Raw genomic sequence first — 16,486 nt, 5'->3', positions numbered from 1 at the left:
TTACATTTAAATTTTTAATGTCTTAAACAAATAAATTCTTTTAAAAATCATCAATCATATTTTATAATTTATTTTATATTATAAAGAAAGAAAATATGAAAAAAGAAACTAAGAAAAATTTGGACTCCCATACATCATATTTTTTATTATATTAATATAAATATATAATATATTAATAAATATCTAAATAAATATCTAAATAAATAATAGTCTTATATTCAACATTTCCGTTTGTCAAGCAAAATGCGGGACCACACTGCTCAGCGAATAAATTATTTTGGAAGCCATCACAATCCACACCCGTCTTCACCACACATTACGCATCCTCGTCTCCGTACCCCACTTTCCAAAACCAACTCAGGCGAACAGAACTGTCAGTCTCATCGTCGTCTTCCGTTCTTCGTGTTTCTGTCAAAGAATACTCTCAGATCAGACAGAATAAGGGATGGGATCTGGAACTGGAAGCTTCCTCAAGGTTGTGGCCAAGAACTTCGATGTTCTTGCAGGGTATCCCCTCTTTCTCTTCTTTCCTGCCTACTTAACCGCCAAATTGAGAGGGAGATTCGATATCGATGCTTCTCTCAATCTGGGTCTCGCTCTTCTATGTGTTTTCTCAAATCTGTGACTTTTAGGAAGAACGCCCAGATGGGTCATTATTGTTTTGGTAGATGTTTTACCATTTTTTGGGGAGAGTTTTGTGTCAATATGGGCATTGTTCCGTTTCAAATATGTGGCTTTTAATTATATAAACTTGATTCCAGAAAGTAAAAAACACGCTGATAGGAGACTGTTTTTTGGTAGTTTTTTTCATTTAAATTAATTATGTGGGGATGGTGTTATTTCTTGCTGTCTCATTGATTCGCTCGTGTTTGCTTTTCTGCAGGCCAGTGGTTAGTCTTGTTTTTCCTCTGTAAGTTGGGTCCTTCTTTTCCATTGTTGGTTTTCTATTTTTCTGTGATGAATTTGCCAACCCAGATGCCCAATTTCAGATTTGTATTTTATTTAGTGTAGTTTTGAAGAGCAAATTTAAAAATTATGCAATTGTAGCTATTGTGCTTGATAAATTATTCCTGAACTGTTTCTTGAAAATTTTTGGGAAATAAGATGCCAGTTTTAGAAACCATGAAAATGTTGCTTCTAGAGTTTCTGGAAATCCCTTTTTGTGTGAACAAATAAGGACATCATCAACTGCATCTTGTCCTAACCAAGTTAGGGTTTAGGGTCAATTGACTTCTAAAAGTCTCATTGATGGTACAAATCCATGTTGAAGAACAATGTGGCAAAATTTTACATCAGATGTTTTTCTATGTGAACTTAAAAGGGCATTTTGGTTTTTTTATTCATTCGAGACTAGCCAATGAAACGGAACAAGTAGGACTTTGTTCCAGTTTTGGGAAGGGAGAGTTGTTCTGCTTATCTAAGTTCAAACTGTTAATGTTTTCTTGACAGGTATGCCTCAGTTAAGGCAATTGAGTCCAAGTCTCCGGAAGACGATAGGCAATGGCTTACTTACTGGATCCTTTATTCTATGATCACTCTCTTTGAGCTTACTTTTGCCAAACTAATTGAATGGTAATCCATTGCTTTTGTTTCAATGTTTCTCTTTTCTTTTCTGGGCTGCAGAAACTAGCAGTAGTTAAGTAGAGTTTGCTTTGTTCTCAAAGCCACACAGTAGCACAACTTGCCCATTGTCTTTCTCTTAGTTTCCAGGATTGCAGTTCGATAGGGGTTGTGTGTCGAGGTATGTGACTTAGTATAATAAGGCTTAGTCAGTATGCTATATGGGGTTGTGGTATGTTTTGAACATTAACTAGGGTCGTTATTAAATTTATACTAATTAAATTAATGTATCTTATAATTTTTAATAAAATTTAATACTTTTCTTAATATTTTAAAATAATCCTGCTGATATTTATCCTCTTTGTCAATGCTGTAGTCATTGAGTTCTTCAATGTATTAGTCAATATTAATTCAATCTAATTGTAGTAATTGAAAAATAGCAAAAGGATAGCAAGAATTGTAAAAGAAAGTCACTGGAAAACAACAAAAACAAAACATTAAGAGCATTGGGAAACAACCCTTCTCACTCGCAGAATACACTGCCCCCATACTTACCTAAAAAAATAAATAATATACAGCTTCTCGCACAATCTGTGACAGCGAGAAGCCAAACAAATGATTGCAAGAACATCAAAATAGTCGCCGGAGGTGGGTCGCCTGCCTCTGCACACTGCCAATTAAAGCAGGTCGTTGGAGATCAAGTCCACGTGCCCACACAGGCAGCCTGTTTACTGGGGTGTGGGAGTCACTCACAGAATGTTGCCGACATGTGACATGTTTGACGAACTTCCGACCACCACTGGCTGGCTCACTTCTCTTCGATCTATGTGAGTATGCTTCCATATTGATAAAAAAGGACCATCAATGACAAATCATGCTAAAATAAACCTTTCAAAAGTCAAGCTGAAAATCTGGTTTGCCATTTTTGGCAATCCAGTTCGCAACACAGAGTGGCCTGGGTCACTTTTGACCCGCAAATTGGGATATTCAACCCAATTCGCGATACTAGGGCTGGTACTGCAACCCCACCTTCTAGGGTCTTTCTTATTATATCATTTTAGCCTATATAAAATTTTAGGACGTTAATTAACACGTCTAGTGAAAATCAACTAGTGCATCCACACACTGAAGAGATTCAATTCCTAGAACAAATTGAAGGCCAAGACTTGGATGAGGCTGCAAGGGAAAAACATGATGGCATGATATATTAGAATGTTTGACACTAAATAAGCTGCAAACTGAATGATATCCATGGCTGGCCAAAAAAGTTAAGGGTTTGACTTTGCTTGAGTTGACAGTTATCAAACTTGAATTATGGCTTTAGAACTAATTACCCTCAAAGTTCAAGCATATCAGATTGATCAACAAGTTCTAGAATGCAGATGTAGCTGACAAATTGAATCCAAAATCTTTCTTGATTGACTCGGCAAGCCAAATTTAGTTCTCCTTTTGGGCCTTATAATAGAACCATGTTACAGCTTAATCCTTAACAAGTTTTTGATGGTGAACATAAAGATCCTGTAGTGAGCTTTGGCACCCACTCGTCATACTAGTAACTAGTATGTTGCTTTGGCACAAGTTGAATCATTTAGAGCTTGACGAGTTTGTTAGTCTAAACAACAGACCCTATGCCGCTTAATAATTTTTTGATCATTTGTCCTGAAATCCTCCTTATCATTGTATTGTTATGTTGCTCATCCACACAGTTGAATAGAAACTGTTCAGGCAATAATATTTATGATATCAGGACGTGATTGGCATAATAGGCATTTTTATGATCACGTAGTCCAAATATTTTATGTTAATTTCATTCATATTTCATCTGCAAGAAATGTGGAAATCCTCCATTCTCTGCTTTCTTTTGTCATGGCAGGATCCCTTTCTGGTCTTATGCAAAGCTGATAGCAACCTGCTGGTTGGTCATACCATACTTCAGTGGTGCTGCATATGTTTACGAGCATTTCGTAAGGCCATTCTTTCTTAACCCACAGACTGTTAACTATCTTAACCCACGGACTGTTAACATCCGGTATATCTGGAGGAAGAAGGACACCTTCAGCAAGCGGGATGACATTCTAACTGCTGCACAGAAATACATCGATGAAAATGGCCCTGAAGCACTTGAGAAACTCATCAATAAGGTCTTTCCAATTACCACGACACATTCTGTTTCAGCAACCTGATCTATATTCATTTGCCGCGTTAGTTATGTTGGTGCACTGCTTAATGTTCTATACCATCTATTTGTTGCATTGGTGTTGCAGAACGTATCATGCTTTCTGTTTTTAGATAACAATCGAATCAAATCAAATTTGAACTGGGCTTATCTCACCTTAGGATATTTTGAGTTCAGCTCTCGATTATACTCTTGTATATGTTTATCATCCGAATAACTCTCTCTATAAACAGCACTATACGAATACAAAAGACATCTAGTTCATTCAAAGCAATACACAATTCCTACTTGGTTGATATCATTTCTCTTGCCTCTACAGGGTGATCGGGAACCTGGGTCTGGGAGCAGCCATTACACTTTCTACGACCAGGTCTACAGATATTGAGTCGAGAAGTTTGGTCCCTTCTGTTTTGGTTGGGAGTAATCTTCTTCGTGATTTATGCGTTGTTTACATTTTGTTATCTGGATTAGTGCGTCTTTTGTGATTACATGTAATTATGGCTACTTGTCTTTGCACTTTCTAATGGATAGGTAGCTTTTCCATCTACTACATTACACTTGATCTTCACTAGTTGAAAGCATTAAAACTGTTGATTATGCACCCTGTTCTTGTGTTTCCATCACAAAGATGAGAACCTCATGGAAGCCAATTGCCTTGTAATCGAATTGAATACAAGCCAAGCACTTGACCACCAAAGGTGGGAGTTCGCTTCACAGTGGAAGGTCTCAAGTTCAAGTTTGGTTCTTTAATTAGCGGTTGCTTAAGTGATCATTCATCTTATGGTTTATGAGTTTAAGATAGGAGGGTGTCACGGTTGAGTTTATTTCAATCAATTGGTGTTTGAGTGGGAAGAAATGTGAGTTTATTCAACATTTAAATTATTGAAACATTAAGTGAACTATTTTGAAGATCACATTGTCAACCTTTAGGTGAAATTTTACATATTCTATGTGTGCGAGTTAGTGTGCATAAATTTATAAGACAATAATGCGAGGCTTTAAATTTTTATATTAAAATATAATACTAATTTTTTGACCTTTACACCTCAACTTATTTATTAAAAGTGACTATTCATATTAGAAACAAAATATATTTTCAAATCAAGAGTTCGGGCCACTTTAAAAGTTAATTTGAGTCTTATAAACCATATATTTAAAATGTGTTAATCTCTTGAAATAATCTATCATTTTAGTGACAATCTAATAGATTTTTAAAATAAAAAATTTAAATTAATACTCAAATTCAATTAATTCTCGAATTACTAGCTTAACTTACCTCAAATTATTATTCTTTATAAGAGATCTAATGGTTGAGGTATAATAATTAATTAATAAAATTATTTAAATATTTAAAAAATATGAATGTGTTAGTGTTTAATCATTATTTTAAGAAATTAATTAGTATTATCCTATTATTATTGTTTATCACATAGAAGATAAAACCCACAGAAATGTCACAGCGGGCGGGGGAGAGTTTAGGCGGGAATCTGAGCGGCGCGCTGGCTGAGCCTGCACGGCTGCTTACGTGGCTGGCTGGCACAATCGAATCGACCGAACAAAGCAAGCGTTCCATCGAACGGATTGAATATACAAATACAATACACGCACATATCTATGCATTGCATTTACGTATGCATAGAAAGAGAGAGAGAGAGAGAGAGTACGACGCGCACATACATACATGTAATGGGAAGGGAAGGGGGGCGAGAGAGAGAGAGAGAGAGAGAGAGAGAAGAAGGGCGCAGAACTGCTTAAGAAATATTTCTCATCTCTGTTCGTTCGTTTCTCTTTCTGGAGCTTTCTGATGACCGCATTTTGCACAAATTTTAATCTAGTAACTCTTGGAATTCGGAGCTGTTGAGTTCTTCGTTTGGCTCATCCTCGTCGGTTCGGGGGGCTCAATCGACCTCAGGTCCGAAACAATTGCTGACAGATAGCCTGCAACGTCAATTTTTGACCGTCTTCGTAGGTAAGCCAGATTCGAGATCAACATTGCGTTGTTTCCTGCTTCTGTTTCCATCAATTTTGGTGTTTGTGAAGATGTAGCGCTCTGAATGTGATCGATCTTCGTCGTGTCAAACCCTAGCTTTTTATGCTTTTGAAGCTGTTTTGTGAATTCGTTGTTTTTGTTATTTCAGTTCTAACGCGCGTAACTGGAAGTCATTGATTGAAATTTCTTTTTTCTCCGTGGTGACACGATTGACTTAACAGAAGCGAATTACGAAGCACGCGATCGTTTTCTTGTAGGTTGTGATCGAGCGTGATTCTGATGCACTTGAGGAACATAAATTTGAAGATAGAGGTATTTGGTAGAGTTCTTTTAGCGAATTCTTAATCATTTTAAGTTTATGGTTTGCATGAAGTTTAATTGACTCTACAGCTGTTAGCATAGGTTGAAGGTTAGGGAAAGAGAGGAAGTGCTGAGATACTGTTGCAAAATGATATTTCAAAATTTTCTGCTTCTGGCTCTGTCCTATTTAGAGCCAAGCAGAGAATGCTAAAACTTTCTAATGTTATTATTGCATATGTATTTCTGTCTATACTGCTGAATTTGCAGTCAGGACTCAGGATTACTAGAACTTTTGATGTTTTTATTGGAATTATATCTATCTTTATTGCTGAATTTGCATTCAGGTGTTTTGTATGGAAAACTTTGACCCTGTTTTGTCATCTACTAGAGCTTCGGTTTTGTCCAAATGAGTTGTACACTACACAGGAACCACACTTGATATTGCAGCATGAATGGCTACTGTACAGAGGGCTAGTCTTGGCGAGAGGAATGTAGAGCAGGTGAGATTACGTCTTTCTTGTTTTATATTGTCAGTGCATATGATTATTTTGCTTTTTGTTCCTTACCTGAAGTTCCTTTGATAGCTAGTTGAATGGGGACAGCTTTTGATTTTTAAAAACCATAGAACCTATTTGAACAAGAAAATGTTGCTTCATCATCCCTCAGAAAATTAGAAAGATTCAGCAAAGGGGTTCTGCAAGTGGCATGCATTGAAATTAGGTAGAGCTGTTAGTAGGAGAGAACTGAAAATGGCATTGACATGCATTGAGCTTGACAACTTGTGCCTATGCTAGTGAGGCTAACAAAGTCAATATCATTGCAGACAAGAATTTAAATATCTATGTTATCCAACTTGTGCCATGGTCCTTTCATCAAACAAACAAATACCTATATTAGAAGTTTAAAATAAAAATTACATAATCCAAATGCAATTTCTGCAAAAACTTTGACATCTCTCTAGTTACTTTACTTGTCTAGCAAAATTTTCCTTTAGGTTTGCTCTGATACCAAATGAAACACCTCTCTCTTTAGAGCTTGTTTCCATGACATAATTTGGGGATTTTTTTTTAAAAAAAAAACCCCCTTTTTAAAAAATATTTCCCATAAAGCCCTTTCGCCAACTAAGAATTACATCTTGCTTTGAAAACCTTCATTCGCTTGACTTTCCATTTCCATTATTTATTTTCCCCATATTCACTAGAGATTATTCTCCTAAGCGATGCTTAGGGAGGTTTACCGCTAGCAGCCTCGCCTTTCCACCTAAACTCTTGTGCTTGGTTTAGTTTATGAAGGCAGGGTCATTGTGTGCACACTCAGTTTCATGGATCGGATCTAAATTAATTTGTAACTCATATTAAGGAGTCCAAATGTTCGATTTGCTCCGAAGTATGAATTTAAAAGAAAAAAAGGCTTTTTGGGCGTCACAACCAAAAATCCTTAGAAACCCTTAGAATAAATTTCTATGTCACCACAACCCAAGATATGAACATAAAAATTGTCCATCTTATTCAAAGATGAAACCTGGATATATGCATATCAAAGGTTTTTTTTTTTTTTAACTTTATGTTCTTCTTGAGCTTTTAGTTATCTATCTTCAAATATTTTAATCTTTTTGATACATGGTTCATTTTCAGTTAAGGTACTTTGATATGCTACAATCTTTTACTAAGTTGCCTGTAAGTCATCTTGTAAGCTGCTCTACATGTTATTTTTAAGGCTATTGCAGCCCTAAAAAGAGGGGCATATCTGCTAAAATATGGACGTAGAGGGAAGCCAAAGTTCTGTCCGTTCCGGCTCTCTAATGTAAGTTTATTACTATCATATATGGATCACTTCTATATTTCTTTCTTGCACGTTTGTTGGTTGCATGATTTGTATTTGAGATGTTCAAATTGCTGTATTTCATATCATAATGGATGGTTGAGTTGTTATCCTTTATGTAATGGTGCTTGAGTCAAAAGTTGAATTGCTACGGATTAGATGTATACACCAGGAGGATCTCTGTCTAGTTGGAGAAAAAGAGAACTAGCAAGACTAGAATCAGACTCATCAGGCCACTCAAACTGGTCTTGATCTCTCTCCCCCCCCCCCCCCCCCCCCCCCTGGCAACACACACACACACACACACACACACAAAAGGAGGAGACTACTTTGAGCATTATGAGATCAAGCTGACATTAATAAGCTATCTTTTGGATCAAGCCCTAAGCGTGGCAACTTGACACATTAATTATGGTATTCATATGTATTACGTTAATATTTGACAATCTTTTGATAGTTGGACTAATATTTCAGTAATTTGGCTGAGTGATAATCATGATAAGAGTAAAGTAGTGTGCCTCTGTCAATAGCTGTAATCTTGTGATGATTGATAGCTATATCTTGTGAAGATTGATAACTGTAACTGTGATAATTGATAGCTATAATTTTGCTGTAATCTTTCCTTAAAATTTTGCTAGAATTTTGATGTAATCTATCCCTTTATGAAATAGTAGATAATATCAATACAGGTGTAGGGTTGGAGAGAAACTATTTTAGTACAACTGTTTCTCCATTATTTTTCTCTTCCTACGGTCCTTTTTGTTAAAAAAATAATTATTTTTATCTTCTTTGCAAATGATATTAAAGAAATTTTCTTTTTTCTTTTCCCCTCTCAACCAAAACTCCCCAAGTTTTTCCTTGATCTGACATTGTTTGGCTTTCAATTAATGGATATGGGGTGTTTGGATATTGTTTTTGGCAACTAAGAGTGATATTTTTTTCTCAAGTTGACACCTATTAACTGATCTAGGGGTGGTGATTGCTGATGATAACGCCTCCTAACATCTGAACCAAATATATGGAATGTAAGTTTATTAGAAATAGAAGTGTGATGTTATGGAGTCATTCCAAGAAAAGTTAGTTTAGATATCTTAGATCAATTGTCCAACCAAAAAGATAGGGAGATTATTGAGGATGTTAGTCAAAATAAGGCAAGATGGTTAAAATAGAGAAGTGCATTTGTAATTTATGAGATTGTAAAATCCCATTAAAGCTAAAAGAAATTTTTTATCAGAAGGAATGTTTTATAAGACCAACTTTGTTGTATGGGATATTTGTAGTAAACCACCAACGTGCAAAATGAGAGCATAACAAAAATGAGGATGTTATAGTAGATTTGCGTCTGTACAAGAAAGGATAGAATTAGCAATAAGGTTAGTCGTCAAAAGGTTGGAGTGGCTCCTATTGAAGACAAGATGTGTGAGACAAGATTGAGATGGTTTGATTTTGTGAGAAAAAGACTTATAGTTGGTTCTATGGGGAGAGTGGATGGAATGGAAGAAGTTTTAGCAGAAGAGGTAGAGGAAGTCCAAGAAAAACTTGGTGGGAAACTCTTAGGCATGGTATCCATTATAATCAACTTATAGAAGATACAACCATAGAGATGATTAGCGAGCTAGAATCCATGTAGCCCGCCCCATCTAGTATGATTAAGGCTTGATATGTTGTTGTATTTGACCCTTTATAGCATCCATGCCAGAGTAAAAGTGTAGTTACTGGAAGCATCAATCTCATGCCTGTATAAAACTATGTTTTCATAATTGAATGAAAAGCCTATAGTTATCCTTTACTTTGGACATAGTTGTAAGACTGTTAGGCATTATCATGTCCTCTAAACTCCTCCTTTCTAAACTTTTTATACAACCTCAAAATCATTGGAAGACCATATCCTTGGTGGATCAGATTTGTTGATGTACTAACTTGGGGATAAATATGTCATGCTCTTGAATTGAAAATCAGGACCTTCATTTGGAGAGGTTTTTTCAACCACTAAAACTCTACTACATTCTGAATGAAGCTTTATCGAACTGTCGAAGTGTCTGGTTATCCTTTATTGACAAGAAATAACTCATGTTTTTTCCTGACTGGGTTGAGAGCACCTTCAGCATTTGCTTTTGCTCTGGACAATGTTATGCTGCCACGGTCAATTTGGATTATCAGGTGTTTCGTGATGCTATGAATTAGGTATTTTGTACAAAGGTTCAATGGGTTTATTATGGAAGCTTTATAGAAGTTTTGAGGGTTGGAAGTCTGTCCATGGTCAGTGGGTGAATGCTTTCCTATTCTACTTCAATGTGGGTTCCCTGATGGATGCAAGCACCCTCTAGGACCAACAAAATGGTGCCAAGGTGGCTTGAAGGAAGCCACTCAGAATTCCAAATCTCATAAAATGTTTGCCAATTCCCTGAACTTGATTGCTGAGGCAATATAAACTTGAAATTTTTTTCTTTGTAATAGACAAAAAGGGAAAGTTTGGTAATCATTTGTCACATTGGTCATCAGGTCCCCTGCTGCAGGAAAGAACTCTCCAGTTATAAGGAAAAATATATGATTTTGAAAATGATTAATTCCTTCAAAAAGTTATTTAAATAAAAAGCAAGGACTGGAACTAGGAATTTCATGTTACCAACCAGCCATGTCAAGAATTTGCACTTAAAGGGACCTAACTAGAAAAACTATTATCTGAATATTTCTTCCTGTTGCACATTTTTAATGTGAATGGGAGGCTCCCAAGTTATTGATTCTTTGTTTATCTTTTCCATGCTCACCAAATTGTAGTATAACCATACTAGTTATAGTATAAGGAGACCAAAACTGTTTTAGAAACTAAACCAAGCTCAGATCGTGGTTTCCCAACCTATGTAAATATGATGAATCCTTTGTTACCCTATTCAATTAGCTCATGTTTTCTATATTTTGAGTTTCAGGACGAAACAGTATTGATATGGTATGATGGCAAAACTGAGAAACAGCTCAAATTGAGTCAGGTTTCAAGAATTATACCTGGCCAGCGTACTGTAAGTTTGCACTACTATGGGCTTTCTTTCTGCTAGTATTTCCCTTTTCTGTGTTATGTAATTTCACAATTTTGTACTTTGAGTCCTAAGATTTGATTGTCAACATTGTCATCCATAACCTTATCATCCATTTTGGGAAGGATTTCTTGAGGTAAAGGAAAATGAAATTATGTATATGTTATTAAATTGGTAAGTATGCGTGCATCTAGAAATTTTAAGTTATTAGAAACAGGGGTAATTTCACTTTTTATTCTATTTATACTTTCAACATGTCCCATCACATGTGGCCAGACTTTATTGCATAATTAGGCCAAATATATGCAACTATTGAAACATTGGGCTGTGGTGAGGATCGAACACAACATTTTCCTGATTTGATCGCATATTATTTTAGTCACTAACTCATTCAAAAGCTCAAGTTGTTAGGGAGAGGGCCAATATCACATTTTATACTACTTTTACTCTAAACTAAAAAGGACATACCCAATGCACAAGGCTCCCTAACTTGGTGAGGGTCAGAGGAGAGTTATTTTTGTATGTAGCATTTACCCTTACTTTGTGAAGAGGCTGTTAGCACGAACCCATGACCTTTCAATCATAAAGGAGCAACTATAATGTTACTACAAAGGCTTTCCCTCTTTTACTCCCAACACACACACACACACACCACGTACTTTTGTGCCCAAACAAACCAAAACAGAAAAAAAAAAAAAAAATAGATTCTGGACAAATATCCATTCATTTGCTTACTTACATATTGGATTACAATATAATTGGGTCCTTCCTTTAACTGAACTTAAAATGCAGTTCCAACTGGCAGTCGTCATTTCTTTTCCATAATACCATATAGTTGGGTGAAGGTGCTAAAATTAAGGAAAGAAAGGAGTTGGAGTAAATTAATTCCTTGGTTTTGCATTAGAATATTCCAACTCTTCCATAACAGCCAAAGAATGATTTGTTGTTCTTGACAGTTGCTTCAAAATCAGCAGGTCCAGTTTTAATTGATTATATCCAGACAACTTGGCATTACTATTGACATTCTGAAATGAGAAAAAAAATTATTAAAATAAAGCGTACCTATTGATGGATAATAACAAAGCCAGACAGGTGCTGGATAATAAATGGGGCTCAACCACCACCATTTATGTTTTGTAAATGCTATCAGCCTCAAGGAGTACCCAGCAAAATTAATGAAATAAACTAATTTTTCTCCTTCATTTTGTTTTGGGTCAGGCATCTATTTGATCACCTTCCACAGTATCCTAATAAACAAAGGGCTGATCTGGAATAACAGAAGTTTTAACTTCTGAAGCTTTGAAGCCCTATTTTAGTTTGGATTGACATCATTATATAATGCTTGTATTTCTCTTTTCCATGGGCATCACATTTGATGCTTATTTGGTAGTCATTACTCTCATTGGCATCATGGTGCTACTTAATTGATTACTATATTGCATCTAAATCAGTGGAAACAACACTAAAATCCTTAGTTGACATGTGCCCTTGATCTTTGCAATTAAAGGGTAATGTTCTTGTTGACTAATTCTGAAGATTTTCTCTGAGAATGTTTTTTTCTTTAGCAAGGCATTTCAATGAGAATGTGTTAACATGATCTTTTTAATACAAGGCCACAACAGAAAATGGCCCTCTTACAGCTGTAAACGATTGACTGACTACATCCAAAAGCATCCACTTCTTATAGCTTGTCTTTTTTCTAATGGTGTAATTTTAAAAATAATGAAAAAGATGAGATACAGTTCTTCAATAGCATTGTTATAACATGCTAAGGTTCCTGGTAGTAAACCTCATTTTTAGCACTCCTGCATAACCTGATACAAGTTGGGACATTACTTGTTTTTGCAGGCAATATTTCAACGGTATCCACGACCTGAGAAGGAATACCAGTCATTTTCTCTTGTGTATGGCAATAGGTCATTGGATTTGGTAGGTTGACCATATGCCTTTTAGGGCATCATACATTTCTTGTGAACCATTTGCTATTGTCTGTACTTTAACTAAAATTTTCCACTTTATCTCATTTTCCTATAAAGATGGAACATTCATTATCTAAGCTTGGGCTTGACTATATAAGGTGATACATTGGCAATATGTTGGCCAATTATGTCAAAATAATATCACTGGAAATGGACAAAGTTCATTTCAATTTCCAGTCTGGCCTGAAATTGTGGGAACACTTTCATAAAAGACTTATATGTGTTTTATGGGCAAACTATTTGGTTGCATAATAGGGGTATAAAATGAAAATGCAGGTTTGGAGGACAAGTAAAGGCAAAATCACAATCCTAAAGATCCACAAGAAATTAGAACTTGTGTCATGGATTATTTGGGGATACACTTAGAAGCTTTCCTGTGGCAACAAAGTCAAGCTGTAGTAAAAAGGATCCTCTTGTTGGCTTATAGTTCCTGCAATTCACAATTTTGACATTGAAGCTATCAAATTCCATGAAGTTCGGAAAAGAAAGGCTTTTATTGATCTGCACATATGTAAAAGGGGAAAAAGAAAGCTCTTCTCTTCACCAGTTTTATGATGTGATGGTGGGTAACTTAGATATTAATAAATTGATTTGATTTGTATCTTTTGTCAGATAATTTGTATTAAGTGGTAAAAGGAGAGTAAAGCTCTTGGTGCACAGGCTGATGCTGAAAGCTTCTTTAACACTCCTCAAATCACTTATTTATAGAAATGTGAAGTAACGATATGAGTTAGAAAGATCAGTTAAAGAGAATTACTGGTTTTTTCATTTTTGAACTTCAAACTGAAATCTGATATAGCCGTTGTTCTCCTTTATATTATGCATAATGCGTTTGAAACATTTTCAGCTTGAGCTACAATCTTATATCTGTGTTGTAGGGTAATCTGATTATTATGTACTGGTTGCCATTAATGAGTGGAAAATGGGCAGATTTGCAAAGATAAGGATGAAGCTGAAATCTGGTTCGTTGCCCTCAGAGCATTAACCTCACCAGGTCACTATCAAAAATTGAGTAGTCATGCCAGAAGCAACAGTGAGTCCTCTGATAGCTCAAGTGCCTGTACAGGAAGAACCTCGCCATCAGTTTTCTCAAGTAGCAGTAGTGACTTAGTTTACAAGGTTTGCTTGATATGATTCTAATGGAATCAAATTATGCAACTCCACATTTAATATCTTTAAATTCTTCTATTTCTTTGCTTACTTCTTTTTAGTAAGATACTGGCTCATGCCAGTTGCATGCTCTTATTATGATAGGATCAAGGGGCTGCTGAAACAATTCAAAAAGTGGTTCCTTTTGGCAGTCCACCAAAGAAATTACCGGGGACAGTATATTCTGATACTCCAACATATAATGCTGCTGAAAAGCATTGCTCTCAGACAGATTTTACTGCCAATTCTCTCAGTTCCCCATCGTCTGGTGGTTTAGACAATCCAGATGAGCGGAGATCCGCAGATAACCTTAGAATCAGTTTGTCCAGTGGCATAAGCTCATCAAGCCATGGATCTTCTCTTGATGTGGAAGCTCCAGGTGATGTTTTTATATGGGGGGAAGGAATTTGTGTTGGGCTGCTTGGTGGAGGTGTGCATAGAGTTGGAAAATCAACTGCTGTCCGAACAGATGCACTTTTGCCCAAGCCTTTGGAATCAGCAGCAACCCTTGATGCCCAAGATATTGCTTGTGGAAGTAAACATGCTGTGTTACTTACCAAGGAGGGGGAGGTCTTCAGTTGGGGAGAGGGTTTCGGTGGGAGGCTTGGTCATGGAGTAGAAGTTGATATTTCTTACCCAAAACTTATTAGCGCTCTTTGTGGATTAAACACTGTATCAGTAGCATGTGGAGAATATCATACCTGTGCTGTTACACAATCTGGAGATCTTTATACTTGGGGTGATGGCGCACACAATTTTGGTTTTCTGGGGCATGGGAATGATGTAGGTTTCTGGATTCCTAGAAAAGTTTGTGGTCCAATGCAAGGTATCCATGTATCATCTATCTCTTGTGGACCTTGGCACACAGCTGCTGTTACAATGGTAGGTCAGTTGTTTACCTTTGGAGATGGAACATTTGGTGCCCTAGGTCATGGAGATCACAGTAGTTCAAGTGTGCCACGAGTAGTTAAAACTCTTGAAGGACTACGGACCTTGAAGGTGTCATGTGGTTTTTGGCACACTGCTGCAGTTGTGGAGGCTATTGTTGAACCAGAAAGTTCAGGTAGCTCAACTAAAAAGCTATTTACCTGGGGTAGTGGTGATAAAGGCCAACTTGGACATGGTGATACAGAGCCTAGGATTATTCCATCTTGTGTAGTGTCTTTGTGTGACACCAACTTCTGTCAAGTGGCTTGTGGTCATAGCATCACTATTGCTCTTACAACCTCGGGACAAGTATATACAATGGGTGCTGCTGATTTTGGACAACTTGGATATCCTGGAAATGCTGGTAAGCTTCCTACATGTGTAGAAGGCAAAATCAGTAACAATTTCATCGAGGAGATATCATGTGGTTCTCATCATGTTGCAGTTTTGAGCTCAAAATCTGAGGTATATACTTGGGGAAAGGGAGCAAATGGTCAATTAGGTCATGGGGACAATGGTAACAGAAACACTCCCACACTTGTTGAAGCTCTAAGAGACAAGAGAGTAAAGAATGTAGTTTGTGGATCTAATTTCACTGTTGCCATTTGTCTTTACAAGTGGGTCTATCATGCTGGTAGTTCTGTATGTTTTGGTTGCCGCAATTCATTCAATTTCAGACGAAAGCGTCATAATTGCTACAACTGTGGGCTAGTTTTTTGTAAAGCGTGTACTAGTCAAAAATCTCTAAAGGCTTCATTGGCTCCAAATATGAAAAAGCCGTATCGTGTGTGTGACGAATGCTTTACAAAGATAAATATAACCATGGATTCGGGATCCATTCCTAGAATACCCAGAATACCAAGTGGAGATATACCTCGGAATTCCAGTGAGGTAGAAGAGAAGGATTCCTTCGATTCTAAACCACAGAGACTACTTTATAGGCTCTCCTCATTTGATTCATTCAGACGAACTAGTTACCAAAATTCCAAGCAGAATAGAAAATCTGACTCAAGTGGTCATACTTCTCCAGTTAGCGCTGGAAATGTAAAGACTGGAAGCTTTTATACATCAAACATACCAGTACCTTCTTTTCCTGTTTCAAGCCTGTATGCTAGAGCAGCATCTCCAGTCTCTGCAAATTCAAGCCCTCCTCATTCAGTGTCACTTGCATCAGCATTTTCTGCTACTTCATATTCTGAAGTTATTATTGCAGATTCAAATAAAAAAAATGATGGCCTGAAGGAAGAAATAGCGATATTAAGCTCACAGGTAAGTTGACCATAATTGCTGAAGCAGATAATTTTGAATTGCTATCGCATGTGCATGTCTGAATTGTTATAGGGTCATTATAGCCCATCAAGAATAATATGAATGTTGAACTTGTAATTTCAGTGAACTTGTACTTTGGGCTTCACTTTTGTACTCCCTAGGCAAACTTCAATTAACTTCTCTTTGGGAGATTATGGAGAATGCTACTCATAAACCAAGCCAACATGGTTAAAGTGGATAAATGCATCCCACATTTTATGTGATTGTAAAATCCCTTTAAAGC

General features: G+C 36.6%; 2 protein-coding genes across 9 annotated transcripts in view; both read left to right on the top strand.

The window, feature by feature from the left end:
• The first annotated feature begins 284 nt into the window (after nt 1–284).
• On the top strand, nt 285–4,337 carry LOC127790401 (HVA22-like protein a). 2 transcript variants are annotated; one of them, XM_052319910.1, is made up of 5 exons: nt 287–507; nt 884–910; nt 1,450–1,572; nt 3,434–3,701; nt 4,056–4,337. In XM_052319910.1, exons 1-5 carry the CDS (start codon nt 446–448, stop codon nt 4,119–4,121), a joined length of 546 nt encoding a protein of 181 aa, XP_052175870.1. In that variant the 5' UTR covers nt 287–445; the 3' UTR covers nt 4,122–4,337. The 2 variants fall into 2 exon arrangements, with proteins under 2 accessions (XP_052175871.1, XP_052175870.1); XM_052319911.1 differs by lacking the exon at nt 884–910 and having other exon boundaries at nt 285–507.
• A 1,002-nt stretch (nt 4,338–5,339) lies between these two features.
• Nucleotides 5,340–16,486, top strand: part of LOC127790399 (PH, RCC1 and FYVE domains-containing protein 1-like) — a 31,975-nt gene continuing 20,828 nt past the window's right edge. Inside the window, exons 1-8 of one of the 7 annotated variants that reach the window (XM_052319904.1) lie at nt 5,340–5,705; nt 5,984–6,038; nt 6,371–6,526; nt 7,743–7,829; nt 10,775–10,864; nt 12,728–12,808; nt 13,789–13,977; nt 14,113–16,203. In XM_052319904.1, the coding sequence (XP_052175864.1) occupies nt 6,479–6,526; nt 7,743–7,829; nt 10,775–10,864; nt 12,728–12,808; nt 13,789–13,977; nt 14,113–16,203 (2,586 nt within the window). In that variant the 5' untranslated portion in view covers nt 5,340–5,705; nt 5,984–6,038; nt 6,371–6,478. Of the gene's footprint in view, nt 5,706–5,874; nt 6,046–6,370; nt 6,527–7,742; nt 7,830–10,774; nt 10,865–12,727; nt 12,809–13,190; nt 13,421–13,788; nt 13,978–14,112; nt 16,204–16,486 lie in introns of those variants that run through there. The other 6 variants (XM_052319907.1, XM_052319903.1, XM_052319906.1 and 3 more) reach the window with 6 other exon arrangements.

The sequence above is a fragment of the Diospyros lotus genome, chromosome 14, assembly GCF_014633365.1.
Source record: "Diospyros lotus cultivar Yz01 chromosome 14, ASM1463336v1, whole genome shotgun sequence".
In the NCBI taxonomy this organism is placed as follows: Eukaryota; Viridiplantae; Streptophyta; class Magnoliopsida; order Ericales; family Ebenaceae; genus Diospyros; species Diospyros lotus.
This window is presented reverse-complemented; position numbering and strand designations above follow the sequence as displayed.